Source organism: Melospiza melodia, chromosome 1 (genome assembly GCF_035770615.1).
Source record: "Melospiza melodia melodia isolate bMelMel2 chromosome 1, bMelMel2.pri, whole genome shotgun sequence".
Classification (NCBI taxonomy): Eukaryota; Metazoa; Chordata; class Aves; order Passeriformes; family Passerellidae; genus Melospiza; species Melospiza melodia.
In genome coordinates, this window is record NC_086194.1 from 11,154,529 (window position 1) to 11,171,446 (window position 16,918).

At 44.0% G+C, this 16,918-nt stretch overlaps 1 protein-coding gene across 3 annotated transcripts in view; it reads right to left on the minus strand.

Moving 5' to 3' along the window:
• Nucleotides 1–12,124: 12,124 nt before the first annotated feature.
• Nucleotides 12,125–16,918, minus strand: part of LARP4B (La ribonucleoprotein 4B) — a 55,432-nt gene continuing 50,638 nt past the window's right edge. For all 3 annotated transcript variants that reach the window (XM_063148140.1, XM_063148129.1, XM_063148118.1), the window contains 2 exons: nucleotides 16,517–16,628; nucleotides 12,125–15,975 (listed from right to left, as the gene is read on the minus strand). In XM_063148140.1, the coding sequence (XP_063004210.1) occupies nucleotides 15,694–15,975; nucleotides 16,517–16,628 (394 nt within the window). In that variant the 3' untranslated portion in view covers nucleotides 12,125–15,693. The remainder of the gene's footprint in view (nucleotides 15,976–16,516; nucleotides 16,629–16,918) is intronic.

Consider the following 16,918-nt stretch of genomic DNA (forward strand, 5'->3'; position numbering starts at 1 on the left):
CAATTCTCATGTTTGTGCTTGCAGTAACCATCCCACAGCTGCCATGCGTAAATGTTAAAGTGCTGCTCCTCCAGACAAGCCTTGCTGTCCCAAGCTGGGTGTGCCAATGTGCCCAGGCCCCAGGTTCTGCCCTCTGCTGCTGCAGCTCAGGGTGAGGAGTTTGAGGGCACTGCCAGCCCCAGCTGCCCCACAGGACAGGGCTGCCACAGCCTGTGTTTGCCCACAGCTGAGTGCTGAGGGCTGCAGGCTCCTGGTGTCACCCATGGACACAGATCCCACTCTCCCACTGCTTCCACCACCTTGGGCAGGCCCTGCCTCTCTCCTCCTCCTGCCTGAGCCAGCTCAGCTGCCTGCCCTGCTCTACAGCACCTGGTGCTCCCTGCATCCTGCCCTGCTCTGCTGGCTGTGCTGCACTGAACCCACTGCTCTGGACCCACCCTGCCCTTCCCATTGCTGCTGCTGTGGATTTGGGGTGAGGTCAAACCCCTGCTCACAGCCTGGCACCCAGAGGAGCTGTTTGCTGTGGCTGCACTGAAATTCCAGCAGTGGTGTGGGAACCCAGCACATCCCTCTGGCTGTCCTGAGCAGCCAAGACCCCTGCCAGAGGCTCAGAGACCCTGGCATGGAGCCCAAAACACGTGGTTTTGATTATGACCCATGGAGCAAGTTACCAGCCTTAGATGAAGATCTGCAAGCCACGACAGTTTAGGTAGGATAATAGTGAAGTTATCACAGAGTGAAAAAGTAGATTTTGGGGTTTTCAGAATGGGAGTTCAAGGGGCAAGATGGAGGGATCAGGGCATGTCCAGCCTTTCTCCTTCTTCTTCTTCTTGGCCTCCATCTTCTGCTGTGATGTTGGCACTCACAGATTGGTTTAGAGTAGAAGCTCACTGTCTAACACAGGTGATGGGTATTGGAAAGTGACTGTAAACATTGTACACGTAGTTTTTAGTATAAAGACATAACACTGCCCTGGGGGCAGGCAGAGTGCCTGGAACTGTCCTGCTGGATGGACCTCAGCAGGGCAGGAGAAAATATTTTATAGATAAGGAACAATAAACAACAACAAAATAAAGACCAAGAAATGAAGAGCTCTGACTCCTCCTTTGAGTACCAGGCAGGGAAAAGAGACTTTCTAACATTTCTCAGGGTCTCAGTGACCAAAAGATCCCAAGACAGTGGGGCCTGATGAGGGCTCCATGGCTGCTCTGTGCTCTGTGCAGAGCCATCGCACAGCCTGCTCCTGGTGCCTCAGGTGCTGCAGAGGCAGTGGAGTGCATTAGATGCTGCAGAGCAGCCGTGCAGCAGCTGCAGCAGAGCAGCACACACCACAGGGGGAGCAGCAGCAGCCGAGGCACAGCCAGGCTCTCCCCGTGTGACAGACCTGGTTATTTTTAGTGGCACTGAGGGTAGGGAATGAGCCGCGTCCCTCTCGTCACTGTGACGCCATCCCCGCTGCCCACGCAGCTCTCGGTGGGTTATCACAGCCCATCGGGCTCCCAGGGACAGGGAAAGAACACACAAAGGTCACCTCTCCCCTCCCCCAGCAAACAGCAGAATATGTAGAGTGTTGTGTTTGTTAATGCACTTGGGTTTGCAGTGCTGAAGGTGTCTGGGGCAGGGCAGAGCTCAGGAGCAGCTGAAAGGCACCAGCACCACGAATTCATGGGGAAACCAGACCTACAGCACTTCAGAGGGCTCTCCTCTGTCTCAGCTGACAAACCTTGATTCTTCTCTGGCCTGTCTGTATCCTTTCTCCTCAGTCAGACATTGCTGAAATCACTGGGATCCCAGATACCAACCCTCTTCCCAGATACCTTCTCTGCCATTCTCATTTTCTCACCTGACACACTGAAATTCGCACTTGTCTGAGATGTTTGTGTCCTTTGTGCCACAGTGTTCACAGGGATCCTCAAGGGATGTTGTTATCCTCATCTAACACAGGGAAGCAAACTCCCCACTCCCCACACGAGTGAGAGATGAACAATGTGCTCAAGTTGGAAAGAACCATCCCAGCCCTTTGCACCTCAGGGTCACTCTTTTCCCTCCTTTCCTCTTTTTCCTCCAGTTACAGTCAGTTCATCAATCCCAGACCCCACTCCTCCCCAGCCACCACTCTGTGTGTCCTTCCAGCACAGAGCTCTTTACTGGGAAGTTTCAGCCCATGCTGTTGCATTTTCCTTTCTCCAGCTCTTTTTAAAATCTGTGGCACCAACAAGGCACCTGCTGGAGTGGAGCCTCTCTGCTCCTCATCTGCCTGGGAGAGCCTGGGGCAGAGAGGTTTCTGCAGAGATTTGTAGACTGAAGGCCAGAAAGAGCCAACATGATCCATATCATAGATATAGATCATAATCAATGCCATAGACAACCAGGCAGCATTTCCAGCACAAGTCATCCATCACTCTGTGCTCTATCTCTAAGCAGGGCAGTCCCAGCCTTCCTGCCTTTTTTTTTTTTTTTTTTTTAAGTGACACTAATTAAAGTATTTTTTGTACTATGAAAATATATAACTACACAGAGAAAGGGCAGCTAAGGTTTGGAAATCTTAATGACCACATTTGGGAAGACTGCAGTCCTGTGAGAGCAGCAGTTATTCAGGCACACAAACAGCATTTTAAGCTTGCACAGTTTAATTAGAAAATAATTCCATCCCATAAAACACGTTGACATCCCTAAACATTTTGTTTCAGTGAATATTGACACCTGTCTCCTCAGGGAGCACTGAAATACCCAGGGGCTGTGCTGGAGTCATAAACCCAAAGCTGTGAGATGGGCACCTCCCACTGGTGCCAGCCCAAACACCGCTGGGAGAAGCCACAGCAGCTCCAAGGCAGCAGGAACAGATCCCACCTGGCCATGCTGCCCCAGGTCACCCCAAAAACACTCTGTCCTGGGAGCTCCACAAGCACAGATCCAAAAGCACACATCCAGATTTCTCCCTGCCCCCAAAATCTGTCATTTCACCTGACCTGCAGACATTGCCATCACTCCTCAGCCTCAGGTGGCTGAAGAACATAAAAAGCCTTAACCAGGATGGAGACCTGCTGTGTTCCATTCCCAGCCAAGGCATGCACAACTACAGAGGGGTGTTTGCCCTGTCCTGCATCTGTGTGGTGTCCTACAAGCCTCCGTTTTAATTCCACTTTCCAGGGACACTGCCAGATGCAGGAGGGCTGAAGCCTCCTCTTCCCACAGCCATGACCAGTAGACTCTTACTTGGCTCTGCCAATAGGCTGGATCTGACTGGGTCAAAACAGGTCCTCCAGCAAGTCTTCTCAAAAACCTAATTTAGCCCTGATCACCAACAATAACATTAGCCTGGAGGGTTCTGGGAATTCCCTCCTTGGTGTAAGAAAATATGCAAAGCTGCAGCCCAGCAGCACAGGTCTAACCTTGGCCCCAGAGCCTGAGGTGGGGTTTGAGGGGGCTGATTTAATCTGCCTGTTATCTCCTTGAATAAAGGGCAAGAGAAGCTAATGGATGCAAACTCACCAAAAATGTGCATGGAAATATTTAATTTATTTGGTTTTTGTTAAAACAATCAAGGAATTTGTGCTTTTTTAAAAAACATCCCTAAAGCTTCCCCAGCACAGGCTGTCTTTAGCAAAAGACAATGTGATACTTGGTGTTTGTTCATTCAGGTATCACACACAGGAACAGACTGCAGGCACCTCTGTGAGACCAAAAGTCATTTTGTGGAGTGTTTCACAAAGAGCTCCAGCATCTCCCTGTGTGGGACCAGCATCATGTGGGTGGTTCCCTTGGGCCTCCCAGGGACAGGAACACCAAGAAGCAACAGGAAGAGCTCCCTACTGGAAACTGGTGGGAGAAAGCTATGCCAGGCTGCTGGGAAATTTCTGCCCAAGAATATCTGTGAAATCAGGCAATCTCTTAAATACTATAAAATATAAAGAGGATGCTACAAATCTTTATCTGCAGATTTCTTGCTTAGTGAAAACCACATTACTCATGGTCAAAGAGAATTGACACTGATAATTCAGTATTTAATGCCACATTTTAGTCATTTTAAGAACCAATGTACTTTAAATAGCACAGCAATCTGCTATCTATGGCAAATCCCTTTTTCCAATGATGGAAAGCAGAGCGAGTGAGAGACACTCAGTTGATTTAGCAGCACTGGCAACTAATTCTTTTGAAAGACAGTCCTGTAAAAGGATGCAGCTTTCTCTCCCCCTTTCTCTGGGCTGAGATTCACAGTCACCAGAAGGAAAGAGTAACCAACAGTGCAGTAATCAACTGCATGTGTGCTCTTTATCTCTGTCAAACAGGAGCTCATCACAAGTTAGAGAGGGGCACAGGGCAGCAGGGCTGGTGGTGGCAGCACCATGGAGACCTGCAGGGATGGCTCCTGGAGAGTGGAAGGACAAAGGCACTTTAGGAAGGAGAGGCAGGGGAGATGAGGAGGGGTGTTTGCCCTCTGTGTCAGTGTTGGAGTGCCTGGAGCTTGCCTGGGGATGGAGGAGAGCTCATGGTCAGGGTTCAAGGGAGGGACAGGTGACCTTATTTACAGGAGAGTTTGCTACAGGCTGCTCCAGCAGGAACACCAAGCAGATGGGACCCTCTCCAGACAGGCAGGAGCAGCTTCACAAGCCCTGAGAGTCAGTGAGTGGCTGTGAGGGGCTGGGTTGGTCACTGGGGCTAAACCACAGCAAATGGCCACCCTGAATTTATCAATGGTTTAATGCACTAGAAGTGCATTTATAAGACAGGGATAATTTTCCAGTCCTTGAAAAAGAACATTTTGGGAAAGCAACGGCTCCATCTAGCAAAGTATTCTTGGATGCAGTCAAAAGGCATTCAGAGCTTTAGCTTACTGTGATACAGCTTTGGCCAAGAGTCACTCTTCAGGTTGCAGACATGGTCTTTGGTTTTTTAACTCATACAGCTGAAATAAGTGCCAAAACACTGACAACATCATAAATCACATTGTACAAGTTCTCTGCTTCTTCTCTTTGACCAGATTAAACAGCAGCTGCAATGCAAACCAGAACTACAATGCTGTTTTTTTTTATAAAGTGGGTTATAAAATTCCAACAGGGAATGATCTTCTTCCTTGAATGCCAGCAAAGCATTACACGTGAGCCAGCACTGTCTGGGAGAGACATTTCAAACAAATGCACCATGTTGGTGCCAGCAGGGCTGGGCTGGTGGGGCCAGGGCAACCAGCCAGGCTGTGCAGCCTCCCTGCATGGCTGGCCATGGCCCTGCTTCACACTGGGCTGGAGAGAGCCCCAAACCCTCCTCACCCTCCTCACTCCGAGGAATTGTGGCTTCATTCAGCTTTTCCATGACTGTCCTTTCCTCTGACCCTGCTCATTCCAGTTCAGACTCCTTCCCCATGCCCCAGAGGGGCAGGGACAAGAGCCAGGATGGTTGGCTGAAGTTGGACAAAGGAAGAGGCTGGGAAAAGGGTAATAAGGTGAGGACAACACTGGACTGAAGTGTTTGGGAAGGTTCCATTGTGGAAATAAAATAAATGCAACAAATTATCTGTCTGGCATTAAGGGAACAAAAGGAAGGCAACAGATTCATTTTCTGAAGGCCTTTCTAGAACCTTATTCCCCATTATACTGAGCAATCCATACATTCAGAAATTTACTGTCTCATAATAGCAGCCACTGGGTACTAGAAAAAAGCCCAAACAAGAACTCATCAACCCAGAGGAGCAGTGATCAGGGTTATAAGCAGCCTCTCTGTCTCACTCCAGACTTTGTCAAGTATTACACAACCTCTTAGGAAAAGCAGAGTTCTGAAATTTTTCAAGTCTCTAGTTATGCAAAGGTGAAAGACAACTGGAATAATTCTCCTTTTTGTGGAAAAGTTCTGGAAGGCAGCCTGCAGCTCAAGGATGGGATCAGGTTTTAGGCCAATAAAATCAGCAAATTGGAGCCAGTCTAGAGGAGTTCACCAAGGTGAGGGGCTGGAGCTGTCACCCTGGCAGGAGGCTGAGGGAGCTGGCACTGGCCAGCACTGAGGGGGGATTATTTTGGGGAAACTTACCTGCAGCCCCCTCCATACCTATGGGGAGCCATCTAGGAAACAGAACAGGGATCTGTATAGCAGGGCAGAGGGCGAGCAAGAGGGAAGAGGCACAAGGATTTAAGGAGGAAGTCCTTCCCCAAAAAGGCAGTCAAACATCAGGGCAGATTGCCCAGAGAGGTTGTGGAGCCTCCATCCTTGGAGGCTTTCAAAGCCCTAATGGATAATGCCCAAAGAAACCAGCTCTGATCCTCCTTTGAGCAAGATGTTGAACCAAAGATCTCAGAATCACAGAATATTCTGAGTTGGAAGGGTCCCACAAGGATCATCAAGTCCAACCCTCAGTGAAAGGCCCATGGGGGGACTGAACCTACTTCTTTGGCATTTTTAGGACCTCATGAGACCCCTTCAGGCCAGAACTCCTCTGTTTCTATAGTTTGTGCTGAATGGGAAAACATTTAATAGCAAATAGAAAACCATTCTATGAGTTGCAGCTGCATCTTAACAAAGACTGTAATAAAAAACATGCTAGGCATGTTTATACTAATAAAGAATTGCATCACTTGGCCATTGGCACAAGTGAAATCAAGTCCACAGAACAAACCTTTGAGCTACAGGTGTCTATACAAGCTGTATAAATGTGTGCCTTCAACAGAGCTGAAGAACTACTCAAGCAGATCAAGATTCAGCTGATGAAGATGCAGATGAACAGCTCTCCAGGCTCCCCTGGCTATTGATCCAATCTCCATGGACCAAGCAGACAATTCAATTTATGTACATCTGTAAGCTGAGTCCCAGCCACTGCCTAGTGGTCTGTAACTTAATTTCTGTGTATTATATACACATCCCTTGCTCTCTTATGTTGTATTAGCAGACAACAGCCACACACACACCCCATTTAAGTGCTTACAAGTAAAATCCAGTGTCATTTGCTTGGGAGTTTTTACCATGCTGCGCTCAGATTGTCTTGGCAGCTGTGGGCAAGGGATGGGAAGACAACTGTAAGAAGGAGAGGGGACCAACATTTTGCATTTCTTAATGAAGTGTCTTGCAGCCATGGCCCAAGCCTCCATGGAGCATGAGAAATCCCCAGAGTCATCGGGCTCAGTCTGCTCTTCTCTTCCACAGGAATTTTTAAATCACCAATTCTCAGAGAAATTGAATTAAGTCAGAGAACATTTAAATGTCCCTGGAAATGCTGTCAAACACCTGAAGGTGGCTGTGGGTCAGGGGAGGCTGACTCTGGTGACAATAAGTATCTCCACAAATGGGGACAACCTCTCTAGGCAATTGCTGATAATTCAACAATTGAATTGAATTATCAATTGTTATCAAATATCAGTGTTGAATAATCCTTAGAAAAACCAAAGGGATTTCTTTTGCCTGAAGAGAATTTCCTGTTCCAGTTCATGCACACTGTCTCTTGTGCTATCCCTGAACACCACTGAGAAGGATATGTCTCCAACATATTTTCTCCCCCCCTCAGGTATTTGTACACACAGACAAGATGTCCCTGAGCTGTCCCTTCTCCAGGAAAAACAGTCCCAGCTCTCACACTCTCCTTGTTTAACAGATGCTCCAAATCCCTTAATCAGCTTCACAGACCTTCACTGCACTCACTCCAATGTGCCCATAACTTTTTTTTGGACAAAGCCCCAATGTTTGACCCAGCAGCCCAGGTGTGGCCTCAGCAGTACTGAGCAGAGCAGGATCATTGTCCCCTGACCTGCTGCAATGCTCTGAGGGCTGCCCAAGATGCCACTGCCCTTCTGTACTCTACACACACATTGCTGTCTCATGGTCAACTCATTGCCCACCCAGTGCCCCCAGGTCCTTTCCTACAAAACTGTTTTTCCAGCTGTTTTCCACACCCCAGCTGGGGCATGGGGTTGTTCCTGCAGCAGGAGGTGCAGAATTCGGCATTTCCCTTTGCTGGACTTTGTAAGATTTCTGTTGGTGCCCATTTCTCCAGCCTTGTGGAGGTCACCAACTCTACAACATCCAACAAAACCAATCTTTGATAAACCATGGCCAGAAATACAGCAGACAATCAGCAACTCATCCCCTTACAGTTAAAGGGCAACCCTCAAAGAAATAACTTGAAGGGGGATTCCTACCTGATTTCAGGCAATTCTACATAATTTGGAGTAGAAGCAGAGTAGTGACTTTCCACACAAACCAATGCTAATGTTTGCTGCATCCTGGGCTGCCAGAACCACTGGGACAGCAGCCCCTGCTGAGGCTGAACAGTGAAACACTGGGTATGCTGCCCACACAAGGTGTGTTGCTCAGTCCAGCTCTGCTGTACTGCCTTACCTTCCCATTCCAGAGCCACCTGTGGTACCTGTATTCCCTCTTCTGTGTCAGAACTAAAAAAAGAGTTCCACAGAGCATATCTTGCCTCTTTTTTTTAAATTTTCAAGCTCAATGTACATTAAACCCAGCACAAAACTTCCACATGCCCAGCCCAGTGTGGCTGCCTTTGGATTTCCTAGGCTGGGATGAAAGCATGGATCAGCACTCAGGATGGCAGCCAGCATAGCTGAGCTTCTGTCTCCATGGGAATCACTAGTTCAAATGAAAAGTAAAATACAAAGGTTTATCTGAAACAGACTTTGCTACCAAGGAGGCATTTGTCTGGCAGTTCAAGCAGAAAAATCTACTGAGAAAATCACTCTAGCAAATCTGCCACTTCAGTGTCCACTGTCTGAATCAACAAGTCTCTCCAACACTTATTTGCCACAGCTTCAAGGCAGGAATCCTCCCTCAGCAGCAGCACGAGCCATCCCAGAGGAGATGGACACACTGCCAGTATGCAGGAAGGACACAGACTCCAGTAAACACAGAAATGAAGAAAATAACACACAAACACCATAAACCCAGAAACAACTGTAAATATTAGAAAATAGAGCATACTTTTTTGAATTGATTGTATATATTAAGTTTTGAACACATACCTAGATAATCCTCCTCTGAGTACCAAATTTGCTTTACTGAGTAGGACAAAATATAAAACTCCAACAAACTGAAATGCTGAGTCTATTGTATTGCTGAAAACAGGTGCAATTCTTAGGAGCAGGGAGTTGCCATCTACCACAAGCAATGCAGCTCCCAAGAATAGAAAGCATTGACTCACTAGAGATGAAAAGGAGAGGGAAAATGACTGAATTTTGCACATCACATTTCTAAGGAGAACAAGATCCTTGAGTAAGAGACTGTGTAGGTCAGGACAGCACAGACACCACAGATCCCAAGAAGTGCCATTTAGGAAAAAGGCCTTCTCCCCCACAGAGCATATTTACCTGCACACCTTTGTTCCCATCACAGAGTGCATCCTGCAGGAGAGGCACCAGCTGCCTCCCACCCAAACAGGGCTGGCTTGTGAGGCTGTGAGCCACTGTCATGCAGAGCCAGCTCCATTTGGTGCTGACACCCTAAACCTGAGCTAAGTACACTGGAGCTGGAGACAAAACAGCAAAAGAGACATGTCTTGTGTGAGGCACAAGCTATGAACTGTGGATTCCTGGAAAACACCCCAGCCTTGGAGGGGATAGGCTGGACCTGCTGAATCTCACTCACTCTTCTACCTGGGCTGACATCTCAAGCTGCATGGAGAGTGTGGCTTTGTTTTGGAAGACATTAGACACATTTCATTGTGCATCAGCAATTCCACCCACAGAGATTTCTTAGATCTGTCCAGCTTTGGCATGTTTTACAACTCTAAATTCTTCCATTTACCCCTCCTTCCTCAGAGCACCCTTAGCCATGGTAGATTTACTGCTCTGCAGATGCCTCCAGTCTGCCTGCAGCAAAGGGGATGTGAAGCCATCAGGCTGCAGGATGGCTTCCACAACCCACATGTGAAACACAAGCACACAGAGCAATTTGCTCCTCAAACTGGTGGGAATTCAGAGAAATTAGGGAGTGATTTTATCTTCTGACTCTCTTCCCCAGCATACAGCCACCCTTCTGCCCTCCATTTTGCAAAACAGTGAACTGCTCCCCAACCAGTTGTGACAAGATGCACAATGAACTTTAATAGTCTATCATAAGAGAGATTAAAGATTTAGCACATTTACAGCTTGGACATAATAACCAAAAACACTAGAGCAGAAATTGGACCCTTTCTACTCTCCATTGTGAGAAAAAGGCTCAAAAATCACCAAGCTTGATGACTGGAGCCATATATATTGTGGAGGGAGCAAGACAACATTTAAGCCAAGATTTTTGCCTTACACTTGTCATAAGCCAGTTGTACCAACACTCAGTTTACTTTGGCTGATTGTAGTACAGTGCTCCTGCCAGGACCATCATCACTCTTCTCCTGTTCCTCCCTCCACTGAACTGCTGGTACAACAAAAGCTGCTGACCTATTCCAAGCCCTCCTCTTTCCTGGGCACTTTTCAGAGCAGCCAGTGTGCAGATGAGAGGGAGCACACAGGAAGGAAGAATGTCACAGCTGAGGCCAGCCAGCCTCTTTGCAGCATTTCTGTGCTTGTTTGGCACAACAGCTCAGGAACTGTATTACATGTGCCACTTCCATAGGAACTAAATTTCTACCTGATCAATTCATGTTAAGCATTGAAATATATCCCAAGAAGTTTACCCACGATGAGTGGAGGCTGCAGTAACCCAGCTATCATAACCAGATGGCACCAGACTGTTGCAGAGCTTATTCTCTCAAAAGCAGAGAAGTGCATAACATTGCTTTCACCTATACACCAGCAAAATCTGAAATGCAATCACTTTGCTGACTTAAATGGTTGCAGTCATAAAAACTCAGCTATACCAGAACAAGAGGTTTTAACGTAAACGTTTGTGAAGTAAAAGCATATTAGAAAACTTCAAACTTCATGAAATCTTATTTTCTAAAGAAGCCTTAGGATGAAAGCATAATGAATTAGTTTCTGTGACAGTAAGTAAGCTCTGGATGCTCAAATTGCACATAATTTTCCACATTCACTCTTTCTCATGATGCCCAAGAGGACACAAAATCATGTGTTTAGCATGAACATTGCTGCAGCCACCATGAACACCACTTTTATTGAGGAAAATCAGCACAAAGGGGACACTGCCCAGTCTTGTTGTGCAAACAAATAGATCCCCAATTTCTGTCAGAGCTGGGGTGGTCCTCCACAGCCACGTTAGAATCGTGGCAACATTGCTGACAAATTTCCATGCTTTTTTTTTTAACACATTAAGTGGTAGAAAACTTTGTTCCAAGGGCAGAACAGGATACTCCCTGTTCAAGTGAAAACTGGTTGCCTTCAACTACTTGTAGCCCAGGTCATCACCAAAGCCCAATGGTTTAGGTGAATTTTCCAGCCTGGAGATGCTCACAGTGCCCAGTGCAGGCTGGTATTCCTGTGTTGGCTTACTTTGCTGAGCACAGAAGTGCTGAGGAAACAGAAGCAGTAACAGTCTAACCTGTCCAGGAGCTTACAGAACCATCAGCATGAGGAATAATACTGCAATACTTCCCAAGATGCATATAAACCACAGCAATTGTTAGTATTTCCATGCTTACATCCATTGTTATAATTGGTCAGATATACCTGCATAAGACAAAAGCCTCAACAAAACAAAAAAAGAGGGTGATGGGGTGGTGTTTGAATTATTTCCAAAATATTCTTTTATGTAGAAGATATCCCAGAAGCTCTTCTTTCCTAGAAGCAAGATCTTCTTTGAGAAGAACTTCTAAGACCAGCTAAAGCCAAAAACAATCCCAAGACATCTCCAGATTCAAATGCCATGCAACCAAAGCACCAATCCAAATATTAAAATCCATACTTAGGACCAAGCCAATACCTTATCTAACAAATTGATGAAACCAATGAATAGAACCTTCAGTAAGCAACACATCAGCTTTTGTGTTTGCATTAAAAAAGTTAACCAGTCATAGTTACCGAATAGAGAAAGACACTGCAGCCTTCAAATATATCACAGAGGTTCTTGCTGCTGATACAGAGCCTTAGGTGATGGTTACAGGAGCTGTGCTGAACAGGAAAGCAAAAGGTTTTTTTTTTCCCAAAATTAGAAATATACAATTTCCAAAAATGGGAGCAAAAGACAAAAGGTAATGAAAAATACTGCTGAAGAAATGTTTAATTAAAAAAATCAGGAATTCAACAGTGCCTAAATCTTTATTTTTCATAACCTACATATTTTTTTTCAAATTAGACAGTTTTACATTTTTATGACACAAAAGGAAACTTAAATTACTGATAGTTTACATGTAAGCTTGATTCCAGTCTTAATGGAAGAAGAACAAAAACAAAAACCCTCAAAAAGGCTCCCATATTACACTTCTATTTCGTGAATTGGCAGCTGTTAGGTGTCCTCAGAAATCTTGGATTGTCTGCTGCTATTAGTGTAATAGGTTCCAAAGCACAAAACCCCTACCTGGAGCTGAAGGAGATACAGAGATAGGTGTGCACCATTACAGTCAGCTGTTGCTCCTGATACACTGCCCCTGCTCCAAGGGCCTTGCCAAGCCAAGGGCTCAAGGCTTTGAAGGACAAGGCAGCAACATAAAAAATCTGCCACTGCTCACAGGTTTCTATGTGACAGTGTCACAGGGTGGGACTGATCTGAAATGACATTCAGTTTTGAAAGCAACCTTTTTTTAAAAATTCCTGGAAGAACCTCAGATCCCATTTTGACTTGTTTTCAAAATGAAAAGCATCACCACGCAGCTCTAACAGGGTAAAATGCCAATTTTAATTACTGGATCCCTGAACCTTGAGCTCAGCTACTGCTTTTGGGAGATTTTTAATTTTAAAAGCTATGTTTTAATCCCTCTCTGTATCATAGCAACAGTCTGCATGCAACTTCACAACTCTACTCCGAAAACTCCATTTTGTCACTGAGTGGGGGTGGGGGGAAATAAATCTCAAAGCAAAATACAGTAAGGAGAAGTTGTATTGTATATTACACAGCGATTTGGCGTGTCACTTTTTTTTTTTAAAAAAAGCTATAAAACCACATCAGAGGAAGGTTTTAACTTTAGATGCAACAGACTGTTGCTGGGTAAGCAGTAATTACAGTGTATTGACCTATCACGAATGGCAGCAGAACACATTAGAACAGCACAACACATCCCAGTGGTCTCAACAGATCACCTGGGGCACCGGCTGAGCACCAGCACGAGCCGCTCGCAGCCGCTGGAAGGGACCACTCGCCACTGTCTGCAGCTGGTAAAGCCTTTCAATGCAGCAGACAAACAGAATGAGTCACACAGCTGGCCTAAACCATACACAAATCGAGCCACTGCTTTCACTGCCGCTGGGGAAAGGAGAAGGGGCTAAAAATCCAATGACAGAAGGAGCTGAGCAGTTTTGGTGATGGTGTCGGGGTCCTATCTCCTCCCTCAGCATTCACAAAGTGCGCTTTTGAAACAGGAAAAATCAACAGACTCCACGTGCCCTATTTTGACCAATTCTGCAGCATACAACAGGCTGGATTTACAATGCCAACTAGTTACCAATTGATGCTTGTAATAGGAAATTTATCAGGAGTCAACTTCTATAGTTACTTTACAGTTCTATGAACCATGCATTGATACTCTTGAAAGCAGACAAGTAAGCTTCAGTGTATATTTTTGCAGCAGTCAAGTTTTTCCCCAATTAGACTTGATTTTTTATTAATGACTTAAAAATTACAGTTTGACTGCTGAAATTCATTATTTACATTGCAGAACACTTTTGAATTGGTTAAAATGTTTGGTTTTAAAGGGACTTTAGGAAAATATTTGAGGGCTTTCAAATAAGACTTTCGTTCCATTTCCCTTTTGCAGTGAAGAGGCAGAGTCAGTTCAACACACCAGAATAAAATAAGAAAAAGAAAAAACAACAAATTAAAGTAATATTCAAACCACAACATTTAGTTTATCTACATCCAGCTCAACAGCAACATTTATAATATCAATAATTTTTATCAGATTTTTTTCTTTAGGGTACCTTTTTATATGTTCTGATTATTTACAACTGTACAAGCAAAGCACACACTTCCAAGTGCACATATTTAATACAGTATTGACTATTTGCATTTACAGGTTTTTCAACAATCTGAAAAAGATCAACTGCTTAAGATCTTTAAGGTATATTACAAAAACTGCGGCTAGTTCCTGTACTACAGTATGTTTACCCAGTAAGACCAGTGACAATAGATACATACTGTAACTGAGTAATTCTGTATGCCATTCATGCTAACCCTCCACGGGGTCAGACCTCATTAACTCTAAACTGTCTTGTACAAAAGTTAAGGCAAAGTCATTTTCAAGTTTAAATAAAATTCAAGTCTTTAAATATTGGATGGAAATAATTCTTTAAAAAAATCAGTTGTTTAAATAAACATTTTTGTGGAATAAACTGTACTGTCATAGTCAGCAGGAATGAGTTTTGTCTGAACTTCCTGCAGTTTAAACACTTAAAGAAAAGCTTTAGGCATTTTAAAACAAAAATAATTTATATTCAACTTTATTAGAAACTTGCTAATTTAGTGCATCCTTGTCCTTCAGAAAGCGCATCACTTCTAAAGTAAATAAGTGTGAGAAACCTCATCCCAGAGGTAAATATCAGGGATCTCTTCCTCCACCACACAAAACAAACACCATTATCTCACGGCTTGAAAAATTGAAATCTGTATGCCAATGCTCGTAGTTACAGGAAGATGTCAACACAAGGCTGACTAAGATATGAACTCTTTCAAAGAGCACTTGGGGCAGAGTTTTAAAAAAAAGTCTACACAGAGCACAGGGGTAACCAGAATATACAGCGCTGACTCAGTTAACTCCCTTACAAGCACAGGGAAGCTAAGGTTATCACAAGAAGGCTACTCTGCTTTCTCCTGATAACATCCACTAACAGGCTTCACCACCATAGAAGCTCACAGACTTGATTCTTTCTATTCACAATGTGCTTTGTATTTGCAAATTATAACATCAGTTTTATTCTGGAGTGAGAAGATGGTTACTTGCTTGCAGTAAGTCAAAAAAGGAAATATTTCAGAAAGACTGCTATATGGTGCCCTGTAGAATTCATTTTATGTGTGCAAAACATGAAAAAAAGATTAAGTTTTTAAAAATGCTAGAAACAGTTACTCATTTAACCTAAAAGTGCAAGTTTGTTTGCTGACACTTAGTACAGCAGCCCAATAAAAAAAAATCTTCAAGGTCACATACTAATTTGTAAAATATATCTACTTTCTTGCACTCTACACACTAGCTGCCGTTATCAGTCTTTTGGACACTAATTTAGATATGTACTTGCAGACCAGTTTATTAAAAATATTGCAGCAGCATGTTTCTGCTTAACAGTTTAGAAAAAACTCACTATATAGAGCTTGCACTCACACAGCCACAGAGAGGCTTAATAAAAAGTTGATTTTTTTTAAAGACAAATATTTTACACCTTGGAAAAAGAAAAAAAGAAAATCACACTAAGCTTCACCTCCAATTAAGCACCAATCTAAATGTAAGGTTTAGAACAACTATCCAGAAATACCCAGAAAAATAGAATGCTTGTTCAAGAGGGGGAAAAAGTATTTCACAAAAAAATATCTTGCAGGCATTGTTACATGCCTTGTATCACTGCAAGCTCCTAACCAGCAACTCATTCTCAGGTATCTTAGTGGGAACATGGGTTTAATTTGTGGGAAACAGACCTCTTCTCAAATCCCTCCCAGGTGTTATTTTCACTGAGGAGATTTTGGAGGGGTACTCTGTTCTTTATTTAAGCGTTTGCCAACGGCTGGAGGGGACGATCTGCGTCCTGACTGTCTTCTCTGGTCTTTGGGTTGTCCAGGATGTGACTTTGCAGGAGGAGGTTCTCTGTTTTTCTCTATTGTTTCTGTGGGCTTTTTTTCTTCTTTCCCACATGCTACAGTGTTTGGCTTCTGTTCTTTCTGGGGTTGCAATGTAGGAGGATCCTTAGTTGTTCTCTGGCAAATTTCCGCATAACTAGGTTTTCGCAGTTCCTGGGCAATCAGAAACAAACAGGACAGAGTTAAACAAAGCATCCTAAGGGAAAAAAAAATCTTTTATGAACAAAAAAGGGTGAAATCCTGTCCCAAAAGACTGATGCACTTAAATATGCAGACGAGGGTTTGAGTATGTAGTTTACAAAAACTGCATAGACAATAAAGCTAAAGAAAAGGTAAAATGTAAAACAGCATGCCAGAAAAATGGGGTACTGGCACAGGGCAAAATACTTCCCCTACAAACTCTAAACCAGCTGAAACACAATGAATACTTTGATTTCAATATCAACCTATGTTTTAATACTTCTACCTCAAAGATACTACCAAGAAAAAGATTGAGATAAGGGGGTCTCTTTTGCACTGCTAATTGCATCATTCTATCATGCAAGTAATCATGAAGCCAAACAAGCAAATTTAAAGCTGCTGGACTAATTCTAGGATGCTGGGCTCACATGATTAGGCAACACTGGGTAGCAATAAATATTCTGTTAAATGCAAACTGGATCATTAAGAAAAAGTGAATAATAAGGTCACTTACTATGGCAGCCCCATTGACTTGTACCGATTTACATGCAGTACTCAGAGTGGAAGAAGAAAGTCTTTCTGTACTCTGTGTCTCTCTCTGCTGTTTATCCACAACTTTGGAGTCCCTGTAATCATCCAGCAGGAAGCAAGGCTCATGAAAAATGAAAACTTCAGGATAGATGAATAGTTTAATAATAGCTCTAAAAAGTTTGAGTATGACTGCAAGTAGTTACAGCTATAATTTGCCTAGCACATGATGACTAGAATTACATTAAAAATGCCATCAAAAATAGAAAAAATATATTCCTGTGCAACGTGACACTACCTCTAATTTGTCATGTTCTAATAGCATTTAGTTACTCAGCTATTTGATTTGCAAGTTCCAAATAAAGTGTTACCAAAAACTTTTTTTATG